This window comes from Anastrepha ludens, chromosome 6, assembly GCF_028408465.1.
Source record: "Anastrepha ludens isolate Willacy chromosome 6, idAnaLude1.1, whole genome shotgun sequence".
Lineage (NCBI taxonomy): Eukaryota > Metazoa > Arthropoda > Insecta > Diptera > Tephritidae > Anastrepha > Anastrepha ludens.
In genome coordinates this window covers 28,328,673-28,347,024 of record NC_071502.1, presented here as the reverse complement: position 1 = coordinate 28,347,024, position 18,352 = coordinate 28,328,673, and the positions used below count along the sequence as shown (strand labels likewise).

General features: G+C 37.0%; 1 protein-coding gene across 4 annotated transcripts in view; it reads right to left on the bottom strand.

Annotated features, from left to right (window-relative positions):
* Positions 1–18,352, bottom strand: part of LOC128866586 (myosin light chain kinase, smooth muscle) — a 165,520-nt gene that overhangs the window by 50,883 nt on the left and 96,285 nt on the right. For 2 of the 4 annotated variants that reach the window (XM_054107442.1, XM_054107444.1), the window contains exons 1-3: positions 17,758–18,085; positions 14,193–15,522; positions 13,996–14,128 (exon numbers count right to left, since the gene is read on the bottom strand). In XM_054107442.1, coding sequence (XP_053963417.1) covers positions 13,996–14,128; positions 14,193–15,522; positions 17,758–17,842 — 1,548 coding nt within the window. In that variant the 5' untranslated portion in view covers positions 17,843–18,085. Of the gene's footprint in view, positions 1–13,995; positions 14,129–14,192; positions 15,523–17,757; positions 18,115–18,352 lie in introns of those variants that run through there. The other 2 variants (XM_054107446.1, XM_054107443.1) reach the window with 2 other exon arrangements.

Here is an 18,352-nt window from a genome sequence, read left to right as displayed (position 1 = left end):
TGAGAATATACCTATGTGTTTTCCACGTTAATTTGCTGTCTAGATTTTCTGTTCTAGATGCATTCCTAGATACAATATTTGGTTTCATTGCTTTGTTGTGTTTCCATATCGTTAAGTTTGACGGGCAACTAATTTGGCAATATATTTATGTGCATACGGAAGCAAGGAAAATATGAGAAAGCTGTGATTGCAACAACAATACATTTGCTAACGGAATGTTATTTATCTCTTAGCTGTGATGAAATAGAACAAATTATTGTGGGCAAAATAAAATGTGTTGCTAAGCTCGTTATTTTGTATTTTATTAGCTTTATTTTTTTTTTTAATTTAATACGACACAGCTCTGTGAAAACATTTTTAATTTTTGTGATTTTTCCCGTCAATAATTTAATCAGCTGTTCATAAAACTAGCAAATTGTTACTGGTTTTGCGTTCATGCCCTCTTTCTTTTATATGATTTTTTTTATTCGGAAATTAAGGGTGGTCTACAAATTGCAAAAAATATATATTTTTTCGATATTTCGAAAGTATAGTATCTTAACGTTTGAAATCATATGAATTTCTTTAAAATTGTAAACATAAAAATATTATTATTGCTTCACATGGTCTTTTTTATATTCTAGCTTAATATAGATAACGGTTTTACGAGTTCTTTTTTAATAAATCACTCATAGAATTGCGCTAAATTTAATTGTCTGCACGCGTTCAATTTTTCAAGATTTAATCGTAAGGCAAGGGGTTAAGAATATATTGTGAAATTTTCATGCGGAAGCTCCGAATTTTATAGCTTTTACAGCCCATTAACTAGATAGTGAGCGGTGCGCGCGCTTCTGTACCTCAAACTTTAAACTCATTTATCTCGTCACGACTTTTTTCGGCACGGCGGGGATGGAAAAAAAATTCAACCGAATCACTTGAAATTTGAATACGTTGTTCACAACATGTATGGCCATCGTCGGAACTAGAATCATAATTTTATTTAATAATTTCTTATTTTTTACACTAAGAAACTAGTGAAAAAATACCCGATTTTACAAACTTTTTTTCAAAAGCGCGCCAATTTTGTCAAGTTTTAATTTTTTTATTTGTTCTAGTTACGACCATAACTGCACTTTTCCTGATTAAGAATCTTGTTGAATTTTGTGTTTCAGACGAATAGAAGTCTCGAAATCACCTATGCCGTTCGGGTCCAATATTTCGAGTGGGCCATCTTCAGTGGCATTTTTATAATAATAATTTATTATTTTTAAAATAAAAAAATAAACATTTTTTATATGATCAACAGATGTAATAATAAACCCGAAAAGTTGAAATATCGTTTTATTTTTTTAATTTTTAATGGCAAAAAAATCGTGAAAATAGATGAAATTCTCGTTCTATAGACCACTGGGTCCCTTTAAGCTATTGGCAAGTTACTTGATAATTTTTACATGAATAGACCTATACCTACATATTTTATTATGATTATTTAATGTAGCTGTTATATATATACATATACATATATATATAATTGGCGCGTACACACTTTTTGGGTGTTTGGTCGAGCTCCTCCTCCTATTTGTGGTGTGCGTCTTGATGTTGTTACATAAATGGAGGGACCTACAGTTTCGAGCCGACTCCGAACGGCAGATATTTTTTATGAGGAGCTTTTTCATGACAGAAATACACTCGGAGGTTTGTCATTGCCTGTCGAGGGGCGACCGCTATTAGAAAAATGTTTTTCTTAATTTTGGTGTTTTCACCGAGATTCGAACCAACGTTCCCTCTGTGAATTCCGAATGGTAGTCACGCACTAACCCATTCGGCTACGGCGGCCGCCAGTAGCTGTTAGGTTTAAAAAATTCAACATGGAAATACAAAATTTTTACATTAATTTATTTAGAAAAATTGTAAAAAATTTAAAGCAACGACATTTATTACTAAGGCAGCAAATGCCAAAAGTGGGCATATCAGTTCTCCAGCGGCTATACCTAATAAATAATCTCTCAATAATTATAAAAAGCACAAAAAGTTAAATAAATTGTATTTGTAGAATAACTTAACTGATCAACACCCTGTAGAAATAGCCTGCTGACTGGGTCTACCGTTAAATTAGATAGACGACGGCGATCGATGACATCACTGCGATCGGCAGGGATTTGCGAACTGCTACAACAACAACGAACAAACATTTTATGAATTTCAAGATCCTTTGGAGTCTAACAACACCTTAACAAAACTTATTACTCTTAAACTCTGAATTAATTACTGAATTCCAAATTCAATTAGAAAAACTTTACTGCAAAACAGGATCTTAACTTTCTTCAATGCGAACGCTTGTACATGCCAGTGTTGCTGGATTTCTGTGTGCAGGGGATTAATTTCTCACTACCAAATAATTATTATTTTAAATTTTTTTTTTTATCAATGGTAACACTCAATTTTTGAAGGTTATCGTATTGATCCAAAACAATTATTGCATAAAAATTCCACTAATCGCCTTGACAAACTTTTACCATAAAAACTGTCATAAATCTTACAGTATTAACACTAAGAAGGCCGACATTTTGAATTACCTAGAAAGCTCAATGCTTTATTTATGTGCGTATGCTTGAGTTATGATATTATTTTTGTAATTTATTCATTATTAAATTAAGGTAGTGAATTAATTTAATATTTAGTAAGTATTCAGAACCGTGTACGATGGAAGAGTCTTGTCGAGGCCATATGCTCCCGAGAGGAGTGAACAAGAAAATAAAAACAAAAAGTTAAGTTAAGTATTAAGGAGAACAATTTTAAGTACATTGTTGGTGTTTGAGTATGTTTTCTCAATTCACCGCTATGGCCTTTCTAGTGTTAGGTGAGAGTTTAACTCCTTCTATTTGTAGAGAAAGAGTAATCAAAAGAGTTGTGTGACAAATTGAAACAATTAATTTGGGCATAAACCTGTTAAGGATGGTCCGCAACTAATTTATTAATATATTATGAATGTTATTATCACATATTAAAGTTGAAACTAATTGAAAGATAGGCAAAAAAACTTGCATGCATGTATAAAAAAACAATCCACACTAGGCACACACATCAATACAATAACAATCAACTTCAAGGTCATCAGAGAGAACGAGCGCACTCTGAGTGTGTGTGTGCGAGTGTGTGAATTTGTTTGGAGCAGTTAAAAAAAGAGTTTCAAGTTCAACATTGCACTGCCAAATAGCGTCTCGATGCATGCAGCCGACGGCACAGGCATAAGTATGTAGTTATGTGTAATGACGATGGTGACGACTAGAGCGCGGAACTGAATAGCGACAACAAATGCGGTAATTTAATACTACACCTATAACAACAATGAGATGCTGAGGCTTAAGCAAAAACAAAACAAAAAAATAAATATATAATATATTAAATAACAAGCGCGAAATGCAAAAACAAAACAAAAAAATAAATATATAATATATTAAATAACAAGCGCGAAAAGTATATACGCAAGCATATGTACGAGTATATATGTATGTATGTGTGCACAAAACCATGCAACATGTGCAAGGGGCTGGCGCTGCACACCAAATTGGCAAATCTTACTGCCATTGTGCACCGGTAAGCGCACGCTCGTTGTCTAACATGCGTGCATATTATGCATATTTACTCGTATGTATGTATATATGCGTGTGCATATGTACAAATGTATATGTTGCTATTGTGGTCGCGAAAATTTAAAATAAAAATAATTATAATATAAGCACCCCTTAAAATTTTTAGTATTTTTTTCTATTTTTTCGTATTTACATTTTACTAAATTACATATTTCCAACTTTGTATTAGCCTAAAGATTTCATATGGCTTAAAAAGATTGCTTTGAGGCATTGTTAGCAACGTTGCAACGCGGCCACAGCAAACTTTTGTTGTCACAGGAACAAAATGTTAGCAGACAGACAACAATACTCGTTTTTATTGAACTGCGCTTATTTGGCGTTTATTTTGTGTATAGTTAATTTTAGCAGCACACACATACATACATACGCACATGTATGAGTATTTGTATTTATTTGCTAATGGCGGCATTAGCTACAATTAACCAACTGGCAACTTGAGTCACTTTGCGAGTAGCAGCGAAAACAAAAATCACACACATCGTTAATTTTTTTATAATGTCCTTTTATTTAGTCTTTTTGGACGACTGTTTAATTCAGGTATTTATTATATTTCTTATGTTTCTAGGTGACGAATTTAAGTGAGAAAATTTTTAATTTAATAAAAAGACTTAGCATTTAGGCAATTGATTAGGTACATATCGAAACCGCCTAAGTCCACAGACGAAATTCTTTCAGATACAGATACCTATAAAATTTGGAAAAAAAATTTTTTTTTCATAAAATGTTAATATAATCCTTTAAGAATATGTCAAAAAAAATTTTAGAACGCAAATTTAAGTATTTCTTATATTATAGATCGTCAACCGTGACGACTCTATTCTTTGCGTTCGAGCGCTGGGAGAGTTACGTTGCCGACTTTAGACGCGTTTTTCTCTAAAAACTATATTTTTCGAATTGGCGTACACGATAACTTGAAAAGTTATTGACCGATCTCCCTGAAATTTCGCACACAGCTTTTTTATGATATTACTTTCTATGTGTTCCTAGGTTTAGAAAATTTTTCGAAAAAATAATTTTTTCGAAGCAAAAATAATAGGAAAGTTCGCCCCAAAATTCACTTAATTCCGCGAATTTTTCCCCGTTTTTGTTTAATTCGTATAGAAATTATGACATTAATAAATAAAAACATTTTTTTTTTGTATTCAGGTCACTGACGCCTATGCCCCGCCGATTAACAAGTCCCGCTGCGACCTTCCTGGAAGAATTGAGTGTACATCCGCCATTTTAAATGATTAAAATATAAAAAAAAAAAAATTTTATTAATATATTTTAATGCATGATGGAAATCATTCTTGATTTTAATGTATAAATAAACTGTATACCAAATTTGAAAAAAAAAATATTGACTTCTTCATTTTAAATAAATTTAATGAAAATCAGGGAAAATATGGCCGTTTACAGGTATCTGTCCCCTTAAGTTCATTGCAGCAAATCGCATTGCATATTTTCACATATCTAACAAGACACTGAAAAGTTTCATACTGCGTGTGTTTAAAAAAAAGGGTTTTATAAAAATTTTGCCGCTGAATAAAGCAAAAAACAGGAGAATATTATTAAAAGTTAATGTTGAAAATTTTGGTATGGGATTTTTAAAGTCAAATAAATTCGGTTCTTTTCAATGCGAATCTATTAAAGGTGGTGTTGGTAAATCAGCTGATTTGTTTTTTTTTTTCTTTCGCCGTGTCCATGTGGCTGTCATCCCAGAATGAAACAAGGCGAATTCATTCTTTGTTTTCTAGATTCCCAATACTTTGCTTTGAAAATCAAACGTACAAAACATTGTTGTTGGTCTACTGCCACCACCTTTACTGAATGCGTCTTGGTTCTTTTTAAAATTTTCATACATTTTTATTTTAAGTTTTTATGACAAAATATTCTTTTAAAAAATTTCAATTCATAATTTTTTAGAAAACAATTTTCTTTTTATGATTTATCAAAAACGATTTTGTGAAAGAATTTTATAAATTTGTTTACAATTTTGCAATAGCTATTTCAAATAAACAGCCAAAAAAAAAGGAACCAGAGTTTTTCAAGATTGCGTTATGGTGGGCATAGGCAGTTTTGGCAAAAAAAACAAATTTTCTAGAAACCCGTTCAAAACATTCCAAATCTTGTTTTTGTTTTTCCTTACCACGTTGAGCGCGGCGCCGATATTTCTGACCTTTTCCCTCTACAAAGCGGTCGCTCTCTGAGTATGCGATAATGCAATATTACAATTCCCTTTTCCTCTTTCAAGAAGTAACCGGTCGAAACATATCAGTTACGAATTTCGGAGACAACTGGTAAATGGGCTGACACACAGCGAGTAGATGAACAAATTCCACTTCGGGAACGAAAAATTTTTCATATATTACACAAAAAGGAAGGAGGCGCCCATAAAGTGCGGAAATACTGTTCTGGTTGTTATGACGAAAATTCAAGATTATTTGGGTATAGAAAGCCAAAAATTGAACAAAACAAGGTGTTACATTTTGTTACATTTGTAAATCCTAGCCACACTTTTGCTTAGAATGCTTCTATGAAGTTCATTAGATTCATTCATGTTACATTTATCATTTAACTTTAATACTATCCCATGAAAAGTGTAATGACGGTGCCCAGAGACCGGGGTCGCGCTCTGTGTGTTTAACATAGTTGATTATAAATTCTGTACGAAGTTTGAAGCATTGAACAAAATTTCGCTTATAAATACCTTAGGGTCGAAAACAATTTATTTATTTATTTTTTATAAATTCTCTACAAAGTTTGAAGAATTGAAGAAAATTGAAGTTTGAATATTATTATTATATTTTTTTTTTTTTTATTTATTATAAATTCTGTAGAAATTTTGAGGTATTGAAGAAAAAAAATTCTCAGTGTCGAAATTTTTTTTTTTAATTTTTTACAAATTCTCTACAAAGTTTCAGGAATTGAAGAAAATTTCACTTAAAAAGACTGTTTCGAAAGAAAAGTGTCGAAAACAAATGTTTTTTATTTATTATTAATTCTGTATAAAGTTGAAGAAAATTGAAGTCTGAAGCCTTTTTCAGTTCAGAATTTTTTTTTTTATTTATAATAAATTCTGTAGATAGTTTGACGTTTTGAAAAAAAAATTGTCAGTGTCGAAAAAAAAATTTAATTTTTTATAATTCTGTACAATGTTTGAGGAATTGAAGAAAATTTCACTGTCAAAAATAATTTTTTTGATTTTTTAATTCTCTACAAAATTTGTAGAATTGAAGAAAATTTCAATAAAAAAGACTTTAATGTTGAGATAAGAATTTTTGCTTTATTATAAATTCTGTACAAAGTTTGAGGTATTGAACAAATTTTACTCATTAAGACGTCAGTGCCGAAACACAATTTTTTGATTTATTATAAATTTATAAAAAATTCTAGAAATTTTCATAAAAAATTTGAAACTTTTTTATCAGAAATTTGAGTGGACAGTTTTATAATCCATTAAATGCAAGTGTAAAGTAGTTGAAATTTCGCTTTGATGTTTTTTAAGTATTTTTTGCTCATGGTGTTGTGCATTTTCTTCCATATAACGATTGCTCGAAATGTTTTTTTTTATGTAGAGAAAATGCATAGGAGCGCCAGCAAAACAAAAAAACGTCAAAACTCAGCGCAATATTTGAGCCACTTCCAACTTGTGAACAAAGAAATGCTAAAACTTGGTGAACTAATATATGAAACTGCACAGTCGCATTTTTTTATTTTTTTTTTTTATTTCTAACATTCATACTAAAATTTAATGGGATATAAAATGACGTAGCCAAAATTTGTCTAAAAAGTATGACTAAAAAGTTTGAAATTTTAATGCAAATTTATTCAATGCAAACATTTTTTTTCAAGCTGAGTTTGAGTTAAACATTTTTTTGTAGAATGAATTAATAGGACTATGAATAAGTTCGTGCGGTTTTACAACAGATGGCGTAACTTGATTATTATTCCATCGATCCACATTTCCAAACATTCATTGGAGAGCTACTGTCGTAAGGCACAAACGTCAGTATAAGTTTTTTATTTGAAGCGTAAACAACAATATTTTTACCACACTTGAAAATGTCGAATTTCGTGCCAAATAATGTGTTTTTGCGGGGAATTCTTCTTCATTATTTTAATATGAAGAAAAAAGCAGCCGAAAGTCATCGTATCTTGGTGGAAGTTTATGGTGAGCATGCTCTATCTGAGCGAACGTGCCAGAAGTGGTTTGCACGCTTTAAAAGTGGTGATTTTGGCTTGGAAGACGAAGAACGCGAGGGTGCGCCGCCAAAGTTCATGGATACCGAATTGGAGGAATTGCTCGATCAAGATCCGGCTCAAACGCAAGAAGAGGTTGCAAAAACTTTGGGAGTTGATCAATGAACCATTTCCAAACGTTTAAAAGCCATGGGAATGATCCGAAAGGGCATTGGGTGCCGTATGAATTGAAGCCAAGAGACGTTGAACGCCGTTTTATGGCATGCGAACAACTGCTTCAACGGCACAAAAGAAAGGGTTTTTTGCATCGAATTGTGACTGGCGATGAAAAGTGGGTCCATTACGACAATCCAAAACGTCGGGCAACGTATGGATACCCTGGCCATGCTTCAACATCGACGTCGGCGCAGAATATTCATGGCCTGAAGGTTATGCTGTGTATCTGGTGGGACCAGCTGGGTGTTGTGTATTATGAGCTACTGAAACCGAATGAAACGATTACGGGGGATGTCTACCGACGACAATTGATGCGTTTGAGCCGAGCACTGCGAGAAAAACGGCCGCAATACGCCGATAGACACGACAAAGTTATTTTGCAACATGACAATGCTCGGCCACATGTTGCACAAGTGGTCAAAACATACTTAGAAACGCTCAAATGGGATGTCCTACCCCACCCGCCGTATAGTCCAGACCTTGCGCCATCCGATTACTATCTCTTCCGATCGATGCAACATGGCCTGGCTGACCAGCACTTCCGTAATTACGATGAAGTCAAAAAATGGATCGATTCGTGGATTGCGGCAAAACCGACCGAATTTTTCACAAAGGGAATCCGTGAATTGCCAGAAAGATGGGAAAAAGTAGTAGTAAGCGATGGACAATATTTTGAATATTAAATTTGTAACCATTTTACGTCAATAAAGTTTCAAATTTCGAAAAAAACCGCACGAACTTATTCATAGTCCTATTATATTTTTATAAAAAAAACTAATAAATAAATAAATAAATAGTCAACAGCTTGCAATATTGATTTTTTTAAATTTTGTTTCAAGCTGAGTTTGAGTTAAACATTTTTTTGTAGAATGAATAATATTTTTATAAAAAAACTAAAAAATCAACACCTTGATATTTTTATTTTTTATAAAAGCAAATGAAGGAAAAAAATAGTCAGCACTTTGCAATATTGATTTTTTCAACTTTGTTTCAAACTGAGTTTGAGTTATACATTTTTTTTTTTTGTAGAATGAATTATATTTTCAAAAAAAAAAAATGAAGAAAACAAAAAAGTCAGCACCTTGCATATGTCGGCTGTTATAATTGTGAACACAGCCCCAGAAAACATTTACATATAAACTCATATCTGATATTTATTATCATTTTAACGAAGATTACCTGCACAGACGCTGTTAATGAATTCAGGTGATAAAAGTATTTTTATAGCTCCACCTAAATAATTCGCTACGTTAAACACTTTGCATTTGTTGACGAGCACAGATTTTCACTTGAGAGAACGTTTTTTTGTTTTTTTTTCGACAAAGTATAATCAAGAAGGAGCACAAAAATCTCTTCCACGCACAAAGCAACTGTAAAACCAGGATTGAGTTGCGTCTGTTGCAGTTTTACGCACGTCTTCGCAGCGTGAAAGTTTCAACAGTAATGCCCAAGTGGACGCACAAAAAGTTTGAGGCAAACAGCGACAAGCCAATCAATGCCACCCAAACGCTGTTCATTGCTTTAGTAATAATTTATATTTCCAATAACAATTTGTTTTTTTGTTTTTGCTTCTTTACTTAAAACAAAGTATCAGCTAATTAATTAGCATTAGAATCCAATTTTTTCATATCTACACTGTTTATTTCCACTTCACTTCCCATTTGAGTGTCGGGCGCCAGCAAAACAAAAACATGTCCGCAGAGGGCGAAAAAACAGCCACGCACGTGCAGTAGAAGCAGTTACACCATTTTTGGACGCACTGAGTGACGTAGCAGAAGTGCACCACCACCCAAACTATAAACGGTTGAGCACTGGGCACACACACACACACACATACACGCACGTACGCACGAGCAGCGCCAGCCCAACAAATGTGGAAATTAATTTATTGCTGCAAATGGAATTGTCAGCGTAGGCTGTTGGGATGCAGTTGGCTGAATCTGCATTGAGGCGTTTTACAGTTACACTCGGGTGTATTAATGTTATGTATTTTTTATTTGTTCGTTTTGCTTCTAATATATTTGTATGTACATTTATTTGCGCATATGCTTTTATATGAATGCGTGTATGTGCATGTATTTGAAATATTTATTGGTAGGCGCGCGCGCGTTCAACCCACATTTGCTTTCGTAGCGCTCAACTGTTAAACTGAAATGAAATTTGAAGCTAATAGCGGCCAGCAACCAGTGGCCAGCGACTAACGCTCACCTGTCGCATTTTGTTTGCGTCGCGTCGTGCCGCTGTCAGTATGCAATGCATTGCAAAAAAAAAAATGCGTCAATTAACGTCACGAAGGCGACAATAGCGAAATTCTGTCTGCTTAGTAAGAGCAAAAATGATTCATTTTGTTGTGCTACTGTTGGAGGCCTCATTGCAAGCGGGAGTGGCGTCAAGTGGGGCGAAAAAGTTCAATCAGCTGTTGTTGCGTGCACTGGAAACCGTTTTGTGTGCTTTACTTCACATGCGCATTCGCATTAAATCCACTCATTGGCATTTAAAAATTTATATGCGTGTGCCGATGTGAAGGAAATCTCTGCGTGCTGAGAAGGAGTGTGACATGCAACAACAATAACTATTAAAAAATTCTTATATGCCAACTTTTTTATACAGACTTGTTTGTATTTGTTTATATTGGGTTGTACGCAAAGTAATTGCCGATTTTACATATAGACGGCGTTGATAATTGTTTTGAACAGCTTGTGACTATTTGAATTTTTTCTTTTGACAGTTATTAGCTGTCACTTTTAGCTTGCTTTAGAAAAAGAGGTGCAAGTAATTTTGTTTATATTGGGTTGGGGAAAAAGTAATGTCGTATTTTGTCAATTGTGCGCGACTTGCGTTGTACTTATTGCATCGGGTCACACTAAACGGCGATTTGAAGACGACAATCTGTACTATAAGTGTATCTTTGACAGTGTTGTGATCGTACGTTTCAGTCTTAAGTTATAGCGCGTCAAAGATGGAGACCACCAAGCAAGAAATTCGTCATTTTTTACGTTTTTACTACCTTAGAGGTAAAAATGCAACGAAGGCGGCGGCAAAAATTTGTAAAGTTTATGGGCCTGATATTGTAACGATTCGCACAGCACAGCGTTGGTTCGATCGATTTCGTTCTGGTGTAGTAGATGTCGAAAATGCACCCTGTACTGGTAGGCCAATCGTCGTAGAGACTGATAAAATCGTTGAAATTATCCAAAGAGTCCGACATGTGAGCATTCGCTCGATTAGTCAGGAACTAGGTGTAGATCACAAAACCGTTTGGAACCATTTGCAGAAGATTGGATTCCAAAAAAGCTGGATGTTTGGGTGCCACACGTGTTGACGCAAAAAAATCTCTTGGACCGAATCAACGCTTGCGATTCTCTGCTAAAACGGAACGAACTTGACCCATTTTTGAAGCGGATGGTGACTGGCGATGAAAAGTGGATCACGTACGACAACGCCAAGTGAAAAAGATCGTGGTCGAGAAGCGGCGAGCCGGCCCAAACCATCGCCAAGCTCGTATTGACCGCCAGGAAGGTTTTGCTGTGTGCTTGGTGGGATTGGAAGGGAATTATCCACTATGAGCTGCTCAACTATGGCCAGACCCTTAATTCGGTCCTCTACTGTAAGCAACTTGACCGTTTGAAGCAGGCGATTGACCAGAAGCGGCCAGAATTGGTCAATAGGAATGGTGTTGTGTTCCACCAGGGCAATGCTCGTCCTCACACATCTTTGATGACCCGCCAGAAGCTACGGGAGCTCGGATAGGATGTCCTATCGCACCCACCATATAGTCCGGACCTGGCACCAAGTGACTATCATCTCTTCCGGTCCATGCAAAACGTCCTTGGTGATACCAAATTGGCCTCAAAAGAGGCTTGCGAAAACTGGTTGTCTGAGTTTTTGCAAATAAGGAGGGGGGGTTTTATAAAGGGGGGATAATGAAGTTGCCTTCTGAATGGCAACAAGTTTGCGAACAAAACGGGGCATATTTGATTTGAATCGGATAATTCTAAGTACGTTAAATAAAGCGTCAAATTTCGATCACAAATACGACATTTCTTTTTCCCCAACCCAATATTTGTTTGTTTGGCGTCAATTTTAATATGGAGCCCACAAAAGATCATTTTCGTCATATTTAACTTTACTATTTCCATAAAAGAAAAAGCGCAGAGAAGGTTGCTAAAAAGTTCCGTGATTTGTATGGCGCTAAAACCTTAAAATAAAGACAGTGTCGAAATTGGTTTATCAAATTCCATTCTGGAGATTTTTCACTTCAAGATGAGCCACGTTCAGGTCGGCCAATGTTGTCAGGCCCGCCATATTGATTGGGAACGCAAAGCGATGCAGCAACAGAGAAGGCGGACAGTTTCTGACGAACCGACAACAAGCACAGACGTTTGAGTGAAACACTCAATACAGTATCGTACAGCGGACAAGTTGCTTAACAAACACCCGGTATTTTAAAGGTGAGCTTTGCTGCCTCCGCTGCTGATCTCTACGCGCGCACTGTTTTAGTTTTAATTTTGACCCATCGTCGGCGCCTCTAAGTGGCCATTTTTAAAAAACTCGTTCCATTATTAACTTTGGTACTCTTTCGGTAACTATCGATGATGTTTGTGATGGAATGCGGGGTATTAAAAGCTCTGATATTATTTCTTAAAAAAATGTCCTGCCTTTGCAGCCCTATTTTTTGATTTTTAATTTGGGATTTTATGGATACGCAGAATGCTACATCTATCACTTGGCACTAAGTCGTATTTGACGCCCAGAAGGGAAAATATTTTTCAGACTCTTGCTGAAAAGATATTTCTGCCAACTCTCAGACTCAACGTCACAGATTTGTAATTTTCGTGAATGCTACAGGGTGGGCCATACACCGTTTGCTTTTTGAATCACCTATTTTTTTGAGAATGGTAGCACAAATGACATGTCAAATATGTTTGTAATTTACTTTAAGGTTTGACATTTACGAAATGGGACGCTATACGCTTGAACAAAATTGGGAAATATTGAAAACCTATTTCCAAAGTGGAGAGTCTTCTTCTTCTTTTCTAATTTTCACATCGGTGGCTACGTCAATAAGCAAAATTTTCAGGTTTGGGGCTCACATTACTGTAGAGAAGCAAATGCATCCACAACGAGTCACTGTTTGGTGCGGTTTTTGGTCTGGCGGCATCATCGGGCCATTTTTTTTCGAAAATGAGCGAGGAGCCGCGGTTACAGTAAATGGCAAGCGTTACCGTGACATGCTCAACGAGTTGTTTCCAAAAATTGAAGAGAATGACATGGACGACATTTGGTTTCAACAGGATGGTGCAACTTGCCACACTGCCAAAGTTACACTCGAACTTTTGACTACCGTTTTTGAAAACCGAATAATCAGCCGAAATTCCGATATCAATTGGCCGCCTCGGAGCTGTGATTTAAGCCCGTTGGACTATTTTTTGTGGGGAACCGTTAAAGACAAATGCTATGCGAACCATCCAGAGACGATTGACGATATCGAAGTTGCCATTCATGAAATTGGAGCCCAAACAATCGAAAATGTGTTTAAAAATTGGGTTGATCGAATGGCCTACTGTAAAGCCAGTCGTGGCAGTCATTTGAACGATATTATTTTTCATTCAGAAATGACAATGTTCAATCTTCAAAATAAAAAAAAAAGTTTGAAAAAATATTGATTAGTTTTTTTTTATAGCCGATTCAAAAAGCAAATTTTTCATGGCCCACCCTATACAAAAAAAAAAATCTTCTAAAACACGCTCACACAAACCACATTTTGCAGGAAAAGTTTTCCGCGTAGTGTTCGAGTTCAGGTAAAATAGACGCACGCCATATATTTTGAGATATTCTGGGTGCCAAACTTGACTCTTGCCGACAATAATTTCACTCATAATCATCTCTACGCTTAATTGAAAATAGGTCCAGCAGAATCTTACTGCCTATAAATTCATAAGGGATTAACTTAAGTACTTACATTGAGGAAATCACGCAGCCACACCACTTCCGGTTTTGGATCGCCAACAACTTCGCAGAATATAATCACCGTGTCGCCTTCATAGGCTTCGCTGGAACGCGGCTTCACAACAAACATTGGCTCTTTGGAATACCTGAGAAACGAGCGAACATAAAAATATAGCGGTAATCTACTCACTATTCTATAATAACACTTACGGTAAGTCACACTTCACAATGGCCGGTATCTGACTGGTGGCACGCTGTCCATGCTGTAGTTGATCTTCATCGGGCTCTTCTATTACCACACGACAACTACTCTCTACCTTGCCGACTGCATTTGAAGCGGTGCATACATAAATGCCAGCATCGTGCGGTGTGGCATTGGCAATGATTAATTCTACAAAACCATTGGAGTCCAGAGTGGCTCCTATGCGTCGGCTGGGACGCAAACGTACACCGTTACGATGCCAGGAAACACCCACAGTAGGGTAGGCCTCCACCCTAGCGGTGAGGCGTATCTCCTGCCCCTCTTGATATATGTACAAGGGATCGAGCGGCATATAGAATTCCGGTGATATGTAAGCGCGTATTCCTTTATCCACGACTAGCGAACAATGGCACGACACCGAGCCGAGTTCGTTCTTAGCTGTGCAGGTGTAAATTCCACTATCATCCAAAATTGTGCTAGCCAATTCTAGTGTATGGAACTGACCGTCGTCCGTAATGAGGCAGCGTCGATTTTCTACGATTTGCTGATCATCCTTGTACCAAATCACTTCCGGCGTGGGATAACCAACAACTTGACAAGTCAAACGCACGGGATAGGTCATTTGGACGCGTCGATCACGCAACCGCATTGTGAAAATAGGAAGTGTGTCACCAACAGACGCCACCTTGTCGGAGTGAATGATTTCCTTTAGCTTTGTATCGGCTTCATACAGACGTGGATCCGAAACGATTTGAAGTCGCGCAAAGGTCGATACTCTGCCCTTCGAATTGGTGGCTTCACAAGTGTAACGACCTGCATCCAACTCAGAAACGAGTGCAATGATCAGCGTGCAGGTGGAACCGATTTGACGAATTCTAATGCGCTCCGCTAGTGGGCTGATATGCATGCCATCCTTATACCAATCGATTTGTGGGCGCGGCGCACCACGTACCGTACACTCCAGCACCAGTTGTGTGCCCAGCAATGCCTTCAACTGGCCCGGCAATATCTTAACGAACTCTGGCAAGCACTCTGCGCCGCCCACCTGTAATGGACTGCTAGTCTGTACCGATGGTCCCCATCCATAGCGATTTTTGGGCGTGACACGGAAGTGATATTCGACATTCGGTTTCAAATTGAAGGCGTCGAAAGAATTGATAGGTGTCAAACCCAACTCCTTCCACATAGCACCCCCTTCATGACCAACAATCCAAGCATCTACGCGGTAGGCGATAACCGGCGCAGAATTATCGCGTATCGGCTTACCCCAAGAGAGTGAGATGTGCGTGGGACCTGAATCGACTACCAATGGCTCGGTAGAGATGGGGCCTGGCGGATCTGCGACATGTTGAAATAAAGAAAGTTGGTGATTACTTAGTTGTCAAGTGGACGCAAAAATATCAAGTGGGGTTTATGGTGGTGCCCTAACGACCATAACAAGTAAAGTTGAAAATAACTCTCGAAATCTTCGAAAATTGATGAAACTCAATAAAACACCATGCGATTCCCCGGAGAAACATTTTTATTTATTTTCATATTGTTTTTGTATCTAAATGTATAAGCTGGATATGATGTAAACCATATAAAATAATTTGATCACGTTGAACAGGAAATATCGTAATACAATTGCGACTAAATAATTGTAAAAAAGTAAAAGATGCAACTTATCAATTGGAATACTAAAGAAATTTAAATACAATATTTTCAAATCATAAATTTTCAAGAAATTCAAATCTCTAAACAAAACAAATTAAAACAAATTCAAATCCATAAAGCGCTTTTGAAAAATCTGCAAAAAGAAGCATACGGAATAGAAGAACGTTTAAGAAATGGAAATCTTCAAAACGTGTAACGAAAATTTCACAATTGACCGGACGAAAATTCGAGGCTGACATACAAACTACATTTCAAACAAACGACGCAGCAAGAAGAACTGAGAGCCCAGTTAGTCTAAACTTAACTTAACTTAACTTCACGTAAGAACTATTGTCAACTTTCTTATATATGTAAGTATATATGTATTTCCGGTAGCTTCTAGGTGGAACAAGGGCCTCAGCAAACAAGTTAAAACTCGATTTATTTAAAGCTAAGAATTTCATTTGTCGCCAAGTGCGGCCAGCTGTTCGCGCTTCTGTTCCACTAGTCACATCTCCGACTGCCTTGCGGCTTCCAGTATAGGGCTACTTTTGTGATATTTCCATGTGGTTTTCGCAGTGTGTGACCAATCCATTTGAACTTTAGCCGTGGGATTTCAAGATGGACGGGTATCTGCTTCGCAAATGCCCAGAGGTCGGTGCTAGTGATGATATCAGGTCAGAATACGCGCATCATTTTTCGAGGACTGCGATTGATAAATATCTGCAGTTGTTGTATACTCCACAAGGCTCTCCACATGCTCGTCTTAACGTATGGCGCAGAAGCTTGGACGATGACAACATTTGATGAGACGTCACTTGGAGTGTTTGAAAGAAAAATACTGCGGTAGATTTTTGGACCTTTGCTCGTTGGCGACGGCGAGTATCGTAGGCGCTAGAACAATGAGCTGTATGAGCTTTACGAGGACAGAGACATAGCGCAGCGAAGAAAGATCCAGCGGCTTCGATGGCTGGGTCATGTTGTCCGAATGGAAACAAACGCTCCGGCTCGGAAAGTATTCGATGTGGTACCAGCTGGTGGTAGCAAAGGAAGAGGAGGGACTCCTCTAAGTTGGGCAGATCAGGTCTACAGGAACTAGGCTTCACTTGATGTGTCCAACTGTCACCGGTTAGCACGAGAAAGAAACGACTGGCGCACTTTGTTGAGCTCGGCTAAAGTCGCATAAACGGTTATCGCGCAAGTCAAGAAGAAACTGAAGGTTGTATATCACGCAATGTTGTGTTCCTTGTCTCACACCCATACAGAATAACAGACTTTACAGTAGGTTCAAAGATCCTCAATTTCGTGCGCCTTTATGTATGTGAGGGTATCCACACTTTGTCCAAAAGATCAAACACAGCGAGACCCTTCAATATTCGACTGCGAATGTCGCCTGCTGACCCGCCATTTTTGTTGATGACGCTTCCAAGATAGCAAAACTCATCTAGTCATCTACTCGTCAACTTTCTTAAAACCATTTAATTTTTATTTTTATCGGCAGGTTCTGTAATTCACTTTCGAGTCAATTTGATTGAAGTTTTTCGGCACAGTTTTCATTGAGAATCACAGAAGTCGCTTACAGAACCTGTCGTTAAATTTTATTTTTCTGCTATTTGACAGTTAACCGTCGATGATGCCACATCAGGTGAGTTGGAAAAATTAGCATCTAAAAAGCCATATTCTCTCATCGCTCTCAATTTAACAAGAGAGGCAAATGAAGACTTTGAAATCTGCGAGTTCTTAAACTTCTTGTGGTGGTGTGATTTCTGTCTAAGCTTTCCATATCGCTGGTTTGGTTAAGTTAAGTTACGGTACTTACTTCTAGACTAACTGGGCCTTACACTACAAATTCGCTCAATTACTAACACGCAGGACCACAGGAAAACAAAAGACAGATTTTGTCTTTTATTTGTTTTTACATTTACTACGAAAACTCACCTCTGAAATATGAAACGTCAGGGAAACTTTCGAGGCGCTGACCCCAGCGTGGCGATGTCGGCGTTTCGGAGCGTGCGCGTGGCATTACCTAGTGAATCGAAATGGTGTGCACACACAGGCACCCAGAAAAAAAAATCAAAAACAATCACTTACACAAACAGAGTTGGGAATAAGGATATCAACTGAAAAGGGAACTAGAAATACAGGACAACAAAACATACAACAAAAATAGCTGCCTCATGTAAAGAAGCTTTATTATTTGTGCAGAGCTTTTTTTGTTTTGTTATTTTATAAGAGGCGTGGCTTGCCATTTAAGCATAATTTTTGGGATTATTCTTTCCTTTTGGGAGCCTTAACCTATAAAAAAGAGTGCAAGAAAGCGAATAGTGGTTAGTAATGGCAAAGAGCGATTAAATTGCAATTAAAAAGCAAGTCATTTCAGCACTTAAGGGGTTAGGTCACTGTAGAAATTAAAACAAAAAAACAATTTTTTTGCTTAAAAGCCGCCCAACTGCCTTACAGAAGACATATGGAAAAATTTTGGCATAGTCCACCTCAGTTCGTTGTGTACGGATGAGTTTTTCGATACATTACA